The sequence below is a fragment of the Anser anser genome (genome assembly GCF_964211835.1).
Source record: "Anser anser genome assembly, chromosome: 3".
NCBI classification, from domain to species: domain Eukaryota; kingdom Metazoa; phylum Chordata; class Aves; order Anseriformes; family Anatidae; genus Anser; species Anser anser.
In genome coordinates this window covers 9,959,642-9,973,743 of record NC_139722.1, presented here as the reverse complement: position 1 = coordinate 9,973,743, position 14,102 = coordinate 9,959,642, and the positions used below count along the sequence as shown (strand labels likewise).

At 38.8% G+C, this 14,102-nt stretch overlaps 1 protein-coding gene across 2 annotated transcripts in view; it reads right to left on the bottom strand.

The window, feature by feature from the left end:
- LDAH (lipid droplet associated hydrolase) overlaps positions 1 to 14,102 on the bottom strand; it is a 119,554-nt gene that overhangs the window by 94,400 nt on the left and 11,052 nt on the right. For both annotated transcript variants that reach the window (XM_083830551.1, XM_083830552.1), the window contains one exon: positions 11,304 to 11,462. In XM_083830551.1, coding sequence (XP_083686677.1) covers positions 11,304 to 11,462 — 159 coding nt within the window. The remainder of the gene's footprint in view (positions 1 to 11,303; positions 11,463 to 14,102) is intronic.

Here is a 14,102-nt window from a genome sequence, read left to right as displayed (position 1 = left end):
AAAGATATTTGTAACCAGTCCTGAGAAGATATTCCATGAAGACTTCTGCAACTCAAACGCTTCAGTCAAACACTTTCCTCCATCATAAACACAAGTCACTGTGGACAAGCACAGATGTTTAGCCATTTAAGACCTACCATGAAGAGTTTTTGTCCACAAGAGAAGCCTTTAATAATGGATATGAGAGATCTAACACTTAAAGGTGGAAAGGCGTTATTAAGTACATCTTACTAAATATTTATTTATTCTTATGGGAGCTTTTAAATCCATCAATAAAAAACAAGATTTCCTCTCAAAAATGGAAATCAGGACAATGATCATAATCCTCTATCCTGCTCACAGCAGAAAAAACAATGGACCAAGAGTGATGACTTACTGAATGTTTGGCTCTATTGTTTTCATAATCTAGATGCTGAACATAATGGGTGAAATTTGTTTCAGTGGTCCATTGGAGTTACTATATAGAAATAGGACCACATGTTACCTAGAGTCTGAAAGGAGGCATTTATTTTTCATGATTTTTAAGAGATCACTACGTCAAAATATTTATTATCAATGGAAATCCATATCAGCTCTGGTACTTCTAGAAGTAGATGCCAGGAAAGAAGGAAATATACACATTTTAAGTGCATTATTTGTACATGATGCACATGACTAAACTGGATTTCCATCATAGGTGGGTCCTCTGGCAGGTACTTTCTTCTTCCCCTCTGCCTCAGACATCATAGGGAAAAAAATAAAAACTTCTTTAAATGGTCAAACAAAGCAAAATACTCTAGTACACAATATTTCCATAACTCAAGCCAAGCTTCTGCACGTTGCAGGAGAGGGATTACTTCCTCTCCTGATTATGCTTTGTGGGCAGGCAGGCAGGAAGAATCCATGCTGAAAACAACGCCTCATTAACAGGGAGAGGACATGGAGAGAAGACTACAGACAGAGAAATTTCAGCAAGCCACTTCAGTAAGTCACATCTGCCACCCAGATTTAGGAGAGGGAAATGCTGTCAAGCACAGTTGGAGCTTCAACCATCCTGTCATTACTCTGCCTCCTCCAACTTAACAAGCTTAAATGTGCCAAGCCCCCATCAGAGGTACTGCTGGAGCACTGGGAAATTCAACAAAAGTGGCATATTTCAAGCCTAGATCTGACATACAGACTCCTCTTTGCATGAGGAATTTTTTATTTTTAATGAAAGATACATTTTTTTTTATTTTCTAAAGACAATGGAAGCTGGTGGGCTGACCCAGTAAACAAAGCACAACTGTCAGCATATTTTAAAATATTACTCACAAACAAGTAGTCCATAAGCAGCAAAAATAATGGAGTACAGTGTCCTAAGAATTGAATTTTCTTCTATCTAATACAGGATACCTAACATAGGATAGAGCACACCATTCCTTCAGGGGCTGCTCTACCAGTCTGTATGTTCTCTATCCAAATTCTTATCTTCTCGGTATCTTCGAGTCCCCTTTTGCTCCAAAAGACTGGGGGAAAACCAGCTGACGTGTTCAAAGTTTTACTGGAGTTTGAAAGCAGAAACCAGACAGGTACATAAAAATTAGTGTTATCCACAAAGAACTGTTTTCTCAACAAGTCAAACTGCTTATCCCCATGGAACAAAGAGGAGAGCCGTCAAAGAGCTTTGGTCCGAGTCCAGACAGCACATCTCATTGACAAGTCTTCAAGAACTTGACCCAGGAAGATTTCATTATTCCCATTTTCTAAATGAGAAAAATGGAAATAATAAACAGGCTGTTGTGGTGTAACCCGGCAGGCAGCTCAGCACCACGCAGCTCTTTGCTCGCTTCTCCCCAGTGGGATAGGGGAGAGGACTAGAAAAAAGGTAAAACTTCTGGGTGGAGATAAAGGCAGTGTAATAGGACAGAAAAAGAAGGGGTATTAAAAATAATAACGATAAGAGAATCTACAAAGCAAGCGATGCACAATGCAATTGCTCACCACTCACTGACCGATGCCCAGCCCATCCCCGAACAGCAGCAGCTGCATGCAAGTATGTGAATCCGAAGTGTTCTGCTGCTTTTCTCACTGAAATATAAATCTATGCTCTTGTTACCTTATCTTCTGATAAGAAAACCTGGAGTCAAGGGGAAGGAAAATACATATTCTCTTATCCTATATAAACCCATCTATCTAGGTTGCTATGCTACATGGACTTTAGACTGTAACCTGTTTGCATTGATTGCTGTTGCATTGCATATACCAGCTACTGAAGTGTAAGAAAGCTCCTTTTCAGCTGTCAATTTTTATTCAGGAAAAAAAAAAAAATCAAACCAACCTAAAATCTGAATTCTCCGCATCAAAATCTGTGAACTCAGGGTCAAATATCAAGAGTTGGCAGCTTCATCTGGAGCTGTGGTGCGAACACCAGCAGAAGCCACAAGGTAGGGACATTCACTGCGAATCACTACCGCCTGGTGTGACCCGTGGGGCACCAACTGCTCCAGAAAAGTCTCAAGACAGAGCGTGTGAACCCACACATACGCTGTGCGTGCTGAGGACGGACACCACAACCCAACTACGGCAAGTTCTGCAAGGAGCCTGCTGAAGGAACCCCATCCATCCCTCCCAGACTGCCATTCCCACCCCCCTACCATGGCTCACCAGCCTCTGACTTACACTGGCACAACTGCGGGGCCGTGCTGTGAACCCAAACAGGGAACGGTTCCAGCTTAAAATCGACCCCAGAAATAAATGTATGTATGTACTTAACTCACAGCATGACCTCCCAAACTATTGTTCTGGCGTAACTGAGGGGCGGAGTGGCACAGTGTGGTGGGAACAGGAATACCTTATGCCACTATTGTTGACAAACATTTTGGATTGTGAAATTATGGCCTTACGAAGTTTGTTTTAAGTGCTCCAAGCATTAAACTCTTAGATTTCCAGTGCCTGGTGGGTCTTAATATATAAACTAAACATTTTCTAACTTGTGTTATACTTTAGACTCAGCAGAGTCTGCTTTATGGCCTTAAGACAAGGGCTTGATGGTTGAAGGCAAGAGCTCGATGAATACCCCAGGTCCTCCTCCCAGTCTCCAAAGGGAGGTTCAAATACATCCCACTTTCAGTAAAGCAAGGAACAGCAGAGACTTTCCAGGAAAGCTGTGATTGCCTGACATTGATTACACAAGGTCATTAGAGAGACAGGTGGGATACAGGAAAAAAATAATATATTCTTGAGAGCTTTAGGAATACCAGCTGGCTTTCTGCGAGCAGCAGTTCAGGAGGCAAGAAGTACGTTCAAGGCAGCAAGTGGCTGCTTCAAGTCCTCTGATACAGTCGTGCTTGTCACAGGGGCCAAGAGTCCAACACAACAAGGTTCTCAGGACGATTCCCTGCATGAGGTGTAACATATCATCAATAATATCTTTGTTTTTCAGTACCTAAAAATGAGGTACCCTTCCTCTCTGCTTCATTTCTTCAGCTGAGAACTGACAACAGCAGTGCTGCTCTACTTGGGAAGGTCTGGTGGGAATAAGCACAGCTAGCAGAACATGTGTAACTCCTATTTGAAACTACTGGAGGTAAGAAGATAAACACAGAGGACAGTGCTAACATGATGGTAAATATACATCCACACAGAAAACAATGTGTGAATATATATATATGCACACAAAAAACTTGTTAGCTTCAGATCATGAAAACTAAGCCTGTAAACAGAAATCATATGCATTTTTTTCCAATATTAGCAGGAGAGCAGTTAAACTATGACTTTCATGTCAAAATTATCATCGCATCTAAAAGAATTACTTAATTCAAACCACTCAGATCCAAAGCAAAATCAGCTTTTTTTTTTTTTTTAACATAATAAAGAGCTGAAGTATTTAAGTGTGATAAGTTATTTTCCTTAATGTCCTTTGGGTATTTAGTGCTGTACAAACAGAAGATGATACATGTCCTGGTGCAAGTATTTCACAAAACCAGAAAGAGTGGAGCTGCCCAGAGTTAAACATGCTAGGAGAGGAAGTATTCGTTGTCTCACTCTATCCAGTTGTGCTTTTATTGGTAATTTATTTACACATTGTTAGCTGACTGTTACTGAATGCTGGCTTAGAGACTTTGGTGATAGATTAGATAAATTTTGCAAATGGGAATGAAGATTTGTTTGGTGGTTTGCTACACAATTTGTGAGGATGACTGAAGCATCTATTGAAAAGCAACCCAGTGGCAAGGCTGGGAACAAAAGCCCCAACATTCCAGTCCTTGCATTCTCTGCTCTAAGTGGACTTCCTTTATTTTGCTCCCCATAACACAAGTTAAAGGCATTTTTATGACCTTCAACAACCACCAGAACCATTAATCACTGCCCCATGAATGGTCCTATAAAACTATTTATTTTTTTTTTTGCAATGCACAGACTGTGGAGAAACAGTCTGTGCCTACATATGCATTCAGATGATAGCCTGAAGCCTGCTGGTGTATGGTATAGCTGGCTATTACAGCAAAATGCTTTCCAAGAAATGCTATATTTTTTTTCTAATCTTTAGAACAGCTCCCTCTTCTGGCATACCCTTTCCATACTGTGTTTAAGCACCAATTTTCACGCCTTAGCAATTTTTAATTATATTTGGTACCAAACACTCAACAAACACAGACTTCAGTGTTATGCAGTATGGCTGTGAAGGCAAGAAGCGGGCAGCTGAAATTAACAGTTCTTGGAAAAGGGGCTAATTCCAATCAACTATTTAACTAAGGTTATCCATATGTTTATGTTTACTACCTTTTGGGTGCACCCCCCTCCAAAAAATACATAAAGATCCCAATCCACACCTGGACAAGAAGCCTGGATGACCAGGTAGTGATAGTGATAAAAATGCAAAGGTACAAGGTCAGGTGGGGCTGGACAGACAGTTTGATTGCTGGCGCTCTGGCACTATTCAGTCAAAAAAATAATCTTTTACTGCTTAAGGCAGACAGAACAGGTTCTTGATTTTGTTCATAAAGTTGTTCAAAGTTGTTCAAAGCCATTCAGTGGCTGTGAGCACAAAGCGTATGCGGCACTAGAACAGGAGCCAGAACCTCGAAGTGCCCTTGCACAGGAGGTACAAAGTCATCCTTCCTCTTCATCTGCCTGTTCACTGCCAGCAGTATTTCCCTCCGCTCCTGTGCGAACAGTGAACCTTGCCATGCCCTGGGAAGGTCACACTGACTGACGTGCAGAGGAGGCAGAGGAGGGAAGTGCCTCCCTTGAACGACTGAATGGTCTCACTCCAAAAGCTGATTCTGCTTCACAAACAGTTTTGCTCTTTTTGCTTTTCACTGGTTTAATCGCACATTAAGTACCAAGGTTCACGTACCAGATTCTGAATTACATAGACGCCAAGGCTGCCAGAAGCTATATGCTGCAACCTAATCCACTAATAGTGGGAGTCCTTACAAGATCTCGTGCAATTCTTGCTGACAAATGGTTACAACATACAGATCATACAGCAAGAGGCCCATTTAAGCCCATTGATTTTGTTTAAATTAAAGCATATCCTAAAATCCAACTGAAGAGAATTGGAGTAAACATGCTTTACGTGGTTTGTAGAGCCAGGAACATTTTTTTTTTTTTTTAAATGACGAAGTCCTTAGTCTTGGTGGTAACAGTAGCTCCTTTGGTAGGCCTCTGAAAAACTACTCATTCCAGTGATTGCTCAGCAGACAGAATGATTAACAACTTTACAATAGCAAAGGGAAAAAAAACCAAATGTTAAAATACAAAGTTATTAAGCCTCAGGGCTATGCAATTAGTTTTAATGCAAAGTATTATTATATACTGAACCTTAATAAACTTTTCTTATGAAAATGTTGATAGATGATTTTTAAATGTCAAAGCAACACATGAAGACAAAGCCAAAGTATTGAAGACTTTTCAGAGTCCTTGCAGAATAGTCAAAAACAGAACTTCAAAGCCTTTAAAGCTAACAGGAAGTCTCACTTCAAGGGAGAACACATTAAAGACTTGTCATAATCTAGAAAAATTGTACTATTTTCACTACTGAAAAACAGCTAAGTAGTCTTGAAGTGACAGCAGTCTTGTGAAAGTACATGTAGCTACTCCTAAGAGCAGATCAGAATCCAAGTCTCAGCCATCTGTCGTGCAGAAAACCATAAGCAACTCTTGACTGGGAGGATTATCTCAAGAGATTAAATCTTTATACTTTGAAGAAAGCATCTGTTTAAAGCCTATAAGGACTTAAACACCACCAAGCCACTGCATAAGTTGGTAAAACAATATGATGATCCAATATCCCAGCAGCAATCTGACTGCAAGCAGGCAGATCAAGAAAGTTGGCAAGCATAGGGAACGCTCTGCATGTATGCCAAAGCAGCAAATTCTGAGGTTTCTGTATATTAATGAACAAAACTTCTGTAGCATGCTTTACCACAAAAAAATATTATTTGTATTATTCATTATCAACCATGAACAAAGTTTCCTGAGTACAAGATAGCAAATAACAAAGTTGCCTAGCTTACAGCAATGGTAACAAAACTGATGCTGGGAATGAAGATATTGCAATGAACTCCTGCAACGAAACACAAGAGAAAAACTTTATGAAGATGGAGCTAAACAGCACGGTGGTTTTAAAATTCATACTGTATTTATTTACAAAGTTAAATGTTTCATAAGTACACAGACACAAATAGACAGATACTCTTAAAACAGTAAAAAAAATATTCCATTACACTCTGTGGATCCTGGTTTCCAATGAATCCAAGCAATGTTAAATACTGCTGTAGTAGATTTTATACTTCTCTGCTAATTTTACACTAAACAAACACTGCAAAAGGAAAAAACAGACCTTTATAACACAAGAGGAAAAAAATAATTCCCATCCTTTCCCGTAACGCCTACATTTCCAGAAAACTGGGAACCTGATCGTGTATACATTTAATTTTACTCTGAGTAAATTTCATTGATTTTAATAGAAAAGAATTCATATTAAGAACTGTAAACAAGCACACATATATTATTGACTGAGGACAACAGGACAAATTGGGCCTTTTACACAGTAATTACTTCAATAAATACATATTCCTATACAGTGGTTTTGCTTTCACAAGGAAAAATGTTATGAAACAAGAAAGTTCACATTAAACATTTCAGCATATCATTTATTCAAGCGTACACAGACCACCATATGTAAAAGCATTAGCTTGTTGTTAAATGAGACTGAACTCCACTGAATGTTCTGCATTTCAACTGCTTCAAGCATGGGAAGCTGTCAGTCCACAGGAGGCAGACTTCTGCCTCGTTTGAAGTTGATGGGAATTTTACCACTGGCTTCAGAATACGAGAGTGTTTTGGAGCCAGCTCCCTCAACCCTTTTCAAAAAATAAGTCATGGGAGAGAGAAATCCTCCCCATCAGGAAGGAATCTGACTAATCAAAAGAAAACGAGGATATAGGATTTACTCTCAAGTGTCTTGCAATCCCAGCAGAAACTGAGAATTTTATCATCCTTCTCTTCTATACTTGCCCCCCCCATGCCCTGTTTGGGCTGTATGTAAACAAAAATCACACGCATGGATTTCATTAACACCGGAACGCACGTACCAGAGCAGTAACACACAGAACAACGTGCCACCCACAGTAGGACTAACCATGCTCCGTTCAGATCACCGAGCACTTGGCTGCACACGCTTCCCTGTTTGAGGGAGAGCTGCCCTTGTCTGGGTATTTTATTTTATTTCCCCCCCCCATCGACCTGTACCAAGCCGTCCTTTTGCCCTTCGTTATTTCATCCCATAAGGGATCTCAGCCCGGGATACACGCCTTTCAAGTGTGAAAATTGTTGGACCCCAGCAGGGCTCTACATTTCATACTCAGACAGCTACAAAACCATGAGGGGAATGCTATCTAATCCTGTTTAGGTATACAGATGCCAGATGACCCAAATGTTCGGATCTCCCCTAGAGCGGTGTTTTCTGTGTTGGCAGACAGAATTCTCCTTGAAGGCCAGAAGTGAGGCATCAAACCAGGAAAAAAATGATTTATGAGAAGCAAAAAGGCATTATGTTATGCCAGCTCCTAGCCAGCTCCCTGGCAGTCACAGCAAGGAGCTTGGGTGACTTGACTGACTACTGAATTTGGGTAGCCAAAACGAAGATAGCGACACCGTGGTTTTGCCCTCACTACACTTCCAAGGTAAAAAAGGAGTTTTAGTTTGTTCTTCCAAAGAGGAACTGCAACCATAAGTAATGTGACACTCATCTCACAATTACACACATAAGAAAAGAGTTTAAATCAAGTCATTCGAGGCAAATGCCTTAAAAATAACAATTTCTCTTGACCCAGTTTCCAAATTAAGTATCAACCAGCAATAACACATTACACTTCACTTTTATAGATGAGGTACGTCAGATAGGATATGACATTTTCTCCAAAAGAAAGACAGCAAATGAAGTATTTCTTTTACAGGGCAACAAAGATATGAAGAGGTGAAAAAAAAGTCACACATCCTAGTCAGAAGCTTTAAGAAACATTTATTATTTACATATCATTAGTGAATAAACAAAGCAAAAGAAGAGAAAGAAATATTGTTCCCATCAATACACAATGCAACAGTGTAAGGTAATTTATTTCCTAAAACTTTTCCTTAATTTACTGCTGCCAGGCCTATTTCAGTACTTTCTGCTCAGGAAGAGGAATCACACATACATGCAAGATAATTGTCTCTGCCTGAAAAAGTCTTACAGTATCCTACGAAATGATGCAACTAGTATCTTCAACCAACTCCAGGTGGTGAAAAAGCAGGAAAAAAATGAGGAACCAGAAGAACAAACAGCACTACCACATGGGTTAACCAACAGAAGCATCCTCCAGAACAACAGTGTAATCTTGGCCAAAACGTTCACCATAATACTCAAAATCCCTGGAGGAGATTTACAAATCAAGTAACTTAGAAGTCAGCTTAAATGTTCTTTCTGCCTGCTTTGGTGGCTTTTCAGAGCTCCTTCTTCAGTGACGTTCAGGCCACCCTGCTCATCATATCGCAAAATGAACCGTAGGTGGCAGGTATGGATACAGGAGTGAAAGCATACACAGTCCTAACAGAAAGCTTTGGAAATTTCACATGTTGGGGTAATGCCTCAAAAAATCAGTTTTTAAATGCATTTCACAGTATTTGGTGTGTTTTTCTTTTGTCTGGGCTTCTTAAGGCACAAATCTCTTTTCTTTAGAAGAGAAGCTTTTAGCTCTCGGTGGCGCTGTACCCTTGGAGACACCAGACAGCAAGAAACTAATCAGAGTCAAAATATAATCTGTTCAGGAACAAAAGCAGGAGGTCAACAGGAACCCTGAAGGAAAGTTTAAAGGCTGATATGGCAAGACAAATCAAGAGCAAAACAGAAATAAGCAAAAAATGCACAGGATTTGTAAGAAAGGGTAGCAGGTGTTGAGCAGCAACCATGATTCAAGTCAGAATTCAAATCATTTTGCCATTCTTCAACATTTAAACACTTGGCTTTGAAAATCTAACATTTGTTGAATGATTATTTTTGGATCTCTCTCTCAGTAGACTCAGATGTACACACATCTTTGCGTTCCTCAATATCAACATTTGTTACTCAAATAAAATCCTGATATCAGTGTTAGATGCAAAGATTGATGTGGTTAAGTCAAAAATATTAAATTATCACCTGAAAAGAAATAAACACCTACTTATTGTAAAACTAGTAAAAGAAGGGTTATGACAACTTAGTTGCTTTTTGCTTATTTTACAACTGTTACAAAAGACAAGCACTGTAAGTGAAACACCATATCCACAATGGCATCACTCTTCTTTTAGATTCTTCGTGTGAAAAGTTCCTTGCTTTTATATTTTATGCAAGCAAAAATGATCTGTTCTTAACAGGACATAACACTTAGCACTTCACAGTGACTTCAGTTACGGAGCAGGGGGAAAAGCTGAGAGGCACTGGGTACTCTGGTTGGTTACTGTCTGCCAGAAAACACCCTCACCATCATCAGTTATTTCCTAAGCCAGCTTTTTTTGCAGCTTGGCAGTTGTTGTTGTTACATTTTTTGTTTTCTCAGTGAGAGAACTTCCAGTGCGTTACCAACATAATTCTGAAATAAGAGCAAAAACATTAATCAACTGCTCACAAAAGCTGGCACATCACTACAGGAGCACTGTGAATATCCTGCTGATGTTTATTTATGATTACTTATTGGGTTAATATAAAATGTTATTAAGAAGTCCTCATACAAGTGTCCCACAGGAATTAAGATCCAGGTAGCCCTGCCACTATGTTTTCTTGTATACGAGTTTCCTGTGATGAATATAGAGCCTATAAAGCCTGTGTGTCCTGGTGCATTTCAAGCAAAGTAACTTGACATGCCTTGGAGAGATGCCTCATCTTGGATGCCAATACATCCATTTAACACTTGCACTCTTCCTCTACAAACCCTTCTACTGACGTTTGTTAGCTTTACAGGTTTACCCTAGCTACAAGGCTCTACCACCAACCCAAAAAGATGGGCATCACAACCTGAAGACAGACCAAGTCTCCAGAACTTAGGGGAAGAAACACTTACCTGCTCATTTAGTACTTCCAAAAATGCTAGAAGAAATCAGCAATCAAAGAGCATCAAATCATGCTTGCACCTCTGCAAAACTGTTCAACAATTTGGATCCATACAGATGGTCTTTAGGAAAAACTTACACTCTGCATCAGGCTTAAAAATGTGTTCCCATGAAGCAGTAGCAAGATGAAACAATGGGACGCTTATTTCTTCTTTTCAGTTACAGAAAGCATTTAAACTTCACTGTGATGGTGTTAAAAGTTAGGCTATTTATTCAGCTACAGGAGGCTAGGACATAAAATCATTGTGCCTGAAGAAATGGACATAAAATATTCTACAGTGCTTCCAAAACCTTGTAAAAAATGAAAAATGGGACCTGGGCACCCTTTCACCACTAAGTAAAGACCAGCCCATAAGCACCAGAATATACTTGAACAATTAGCACAAGGCTGACATGGCAGTAGCATTTTAACATACAAGAAATAAATGGAAAGAGTGATAAGAATATACAATGCTGTCAGCAAACAGCTACCACAGAGTAAGTGACATCCTAATTTCTCAGTTTTACCTTAAGGCACTACTAAAAATATAGGTAACAGTACTAACCCAGTATAACAAAGGAATTTCACCACTGTAATAACACTGATTTTTAGCCGCGTGTATATGACAAATTCCATCATTTATCTAGTAACATTTTTGACATGGAAACTGAATATGCCTATTCCAATTCATCACATTTCCAGGCTTAAAAACAAACAAAAAGACCCTTACCAGGAATAATCATGAATAAGAGCCTAGGGAGATTTTTACTTTGATCTTTCGAGAGGTCCTTCCATGGCCCACATTTTAAAACATGGGTAGCAGCTCCACAACAGTAGATAAATTCTTCATGTAATGGGACTGGCTCTTCTGATGCTGACCTCATGTTTGCTGTAAGACAAAAAAATATACTGTTAGAAAGAGATCAGCAAATATTTACATAGCTTGCTCTCTGCTATTGTACCTTCTCATAGAACAACGGGGGAAAGAAAAAAAAACAATCCACCAACAACAAACAAAATACTACCCTCCCAAGCAACTGTCATCTCCAGTAAACAGAGGCCCGATTCAATATTTGATGTTTGAATAAGTTGCAAGAGTTTATGCACACTACCACTTCAGATTTTGTCACAAGTATACAATGATGAACTGGACAATAATATCTAGTCTACCTTAAAGGCAAATAATTTTAAATTTCTTATTCACAGAGTACAGAGGAAAGACTCAGTTGAAACATATGTGAAGACAAAGAAAAGAAAAAAATACCAAACCAAGGAGAAGTACTGCATGAACGCCTTCACAAGTTCTGTGTGCCTCACTATGGGAACACAGCATCATAAAGAAATCATAAGGAAACGATGACGATGGAAGCCAAAAGGCAAATGTGCTAGTTACCAGACAGCCTTCCAGCAGTAGCTGAGTTCCTCATCTTTAAGTCCAACACAACTAAATTATCTAGAAGCTTTCAATGGTTTAAAAGAGCAGCCTTTGTCAGTTAAAGCTCATCAAGATTTGAACACTTCAGGCACGTATTTATGCTCCCCTTTACAACTTTTCTTAAGTTATTTGAATACAGTGATGGGAAATAAAACAGCACGGTGCCATATAAGCACAGCATGTTCATCAGTTCATGTTTTTGTCACACACGAAATGGCCATGTACTAATAGGGTACCACTTTGGAACTGGCTGATTGAACAAACTCCTGCATCTTCCCTTAAGTAAAAAAAGCCTCTTCATCAAGTGACTAGTTAAAAATCAAAATGTCGCTGAGATGAACTATGAGCTATCAAATGAAGAGTCAGAAGTCTGTCCTTGTTGGAGTACAGTCACATATATGCATCACTCAGAACTGAGACCTGTACTCAGTAGGTCAACAGTGCTGTTTGTATCAACTTTGAGGGCTATTTAAGCTCTACAAAACAGTTCCCATCTTAGAAGAACCTCATTTCAGGCTTCTCAAGCAGAATATCCTCACTTACATGGAGCTGAAAGGCTTGGTTAAATTATTACAGGAATGACTATGCATTTTTTTTTGGTCCAAAATATGACCATCTGTAATGGAAAAAGCCGTCCGTCTTAATTCTTTCCAATTTAATCAAATTGTTATTCGAATCTTTTTTTTTTGTCTGTGTGTGTGATTAAGTCTAACTTTCAGGGTGTACCAGGTACTGACATTAAAGTTGACCGAAATATAAATATACAAAAAAATTGATCTTTAATCTTTAAGTATCTAGTTAGGATAACATTAGCACTTTCAAATCTTTTAGCTTATTGAAAAAAAAAAGCCATTCATTGTTGAATACATGGATCCAAATTCTATTTCCTAATCAGTTTGTGAAGTTTCAGGCATGTAAACTCAACCATAAGCTCTAAAAAGTGTTATAGTAAGTTTACTTTATTACCATACTGAAATATCTCACAGTGAACAGAGACTGTTAAAGCATGGATATCTGTCCTGTTTGTACTGCAGAGCAGCCACTAGAAAATAAAGACATTTAAAGCCAAAGTTTCCAGGACCCTGACGGAGGGACACTCAAAGTCGAAAATGCCTAGTGTTACACAACGTGGAAGAAACAGATCTGAATGAAGCCATGAAGTAACAATCTTCAACTACATAAACCAAAATGCACTTGTAGAAACATTTCCTCACTTCCCCCAGTTCTCATTTGAAGTTTTGCAAGGTTTAAGTAAAACAGTGGACAAGACTGATAGTACTTTATTTTGAATTAACAAAAAGTACCTTGAAAAAATTGAGCATAATACAAACAGAAAATGCTTCTGGGGGGAAGAAAGAAGTGTTGTTTAGTGCTTTCAATTACAGCATTATTCTCTGGATGAAGTTTTTTTTCCCCCCCCTCCACCTACCTACTTCCCCACAAAAAAAGCTCTATTAATGCCAAACGAGAAAATTTTACTACTACTTTACTCACCGTGTTACTAGCTTACAGTGACGGGAAGGTAAGTAATTGAAGTAAATACTTTCAAACATTAATAATAAGGAATAATTTGCAGAGAGTAATTCCCGCTTTTCATAATTCCTGCTTTTTATTTCTTAATTACTCAAAACTGAAAGCCACCAAGAGCATCTGACAGAGAAACCCAGTTACATCAACAACCACTGTACACTTTTAGCTTGTCATCCATTTTCCGAAGTGTTTACAATCCAAGAAGCCTTATCCAAAAAAAAATAAATTTCATATATAAATAATAAATTTCATACGAAATTTCTAATTGCAAACCAATAAAAAAACAGTTTGTCAAGTTTCACTCTGAATTGATTTTTACTGAGCAACTCCAAAGGGAAATCCCACTGGCAATTCTTCATTCACGAGTAGCATCTGCAATATAAGGTCATAAACTAAAAAATGAAACAGGAAGGCCAACACATTTTAGACTGAAATGGTAGACTTTTCAGGTTCACATCGATTTCTGTAGTAGCTTTATTCCACTTTTTAATATAACTTCCAATTTCTACTATGCACAGCACTGCAGTAAGACTGTGCACTTAAAAAAAAAAGGTTTTCTGAAAA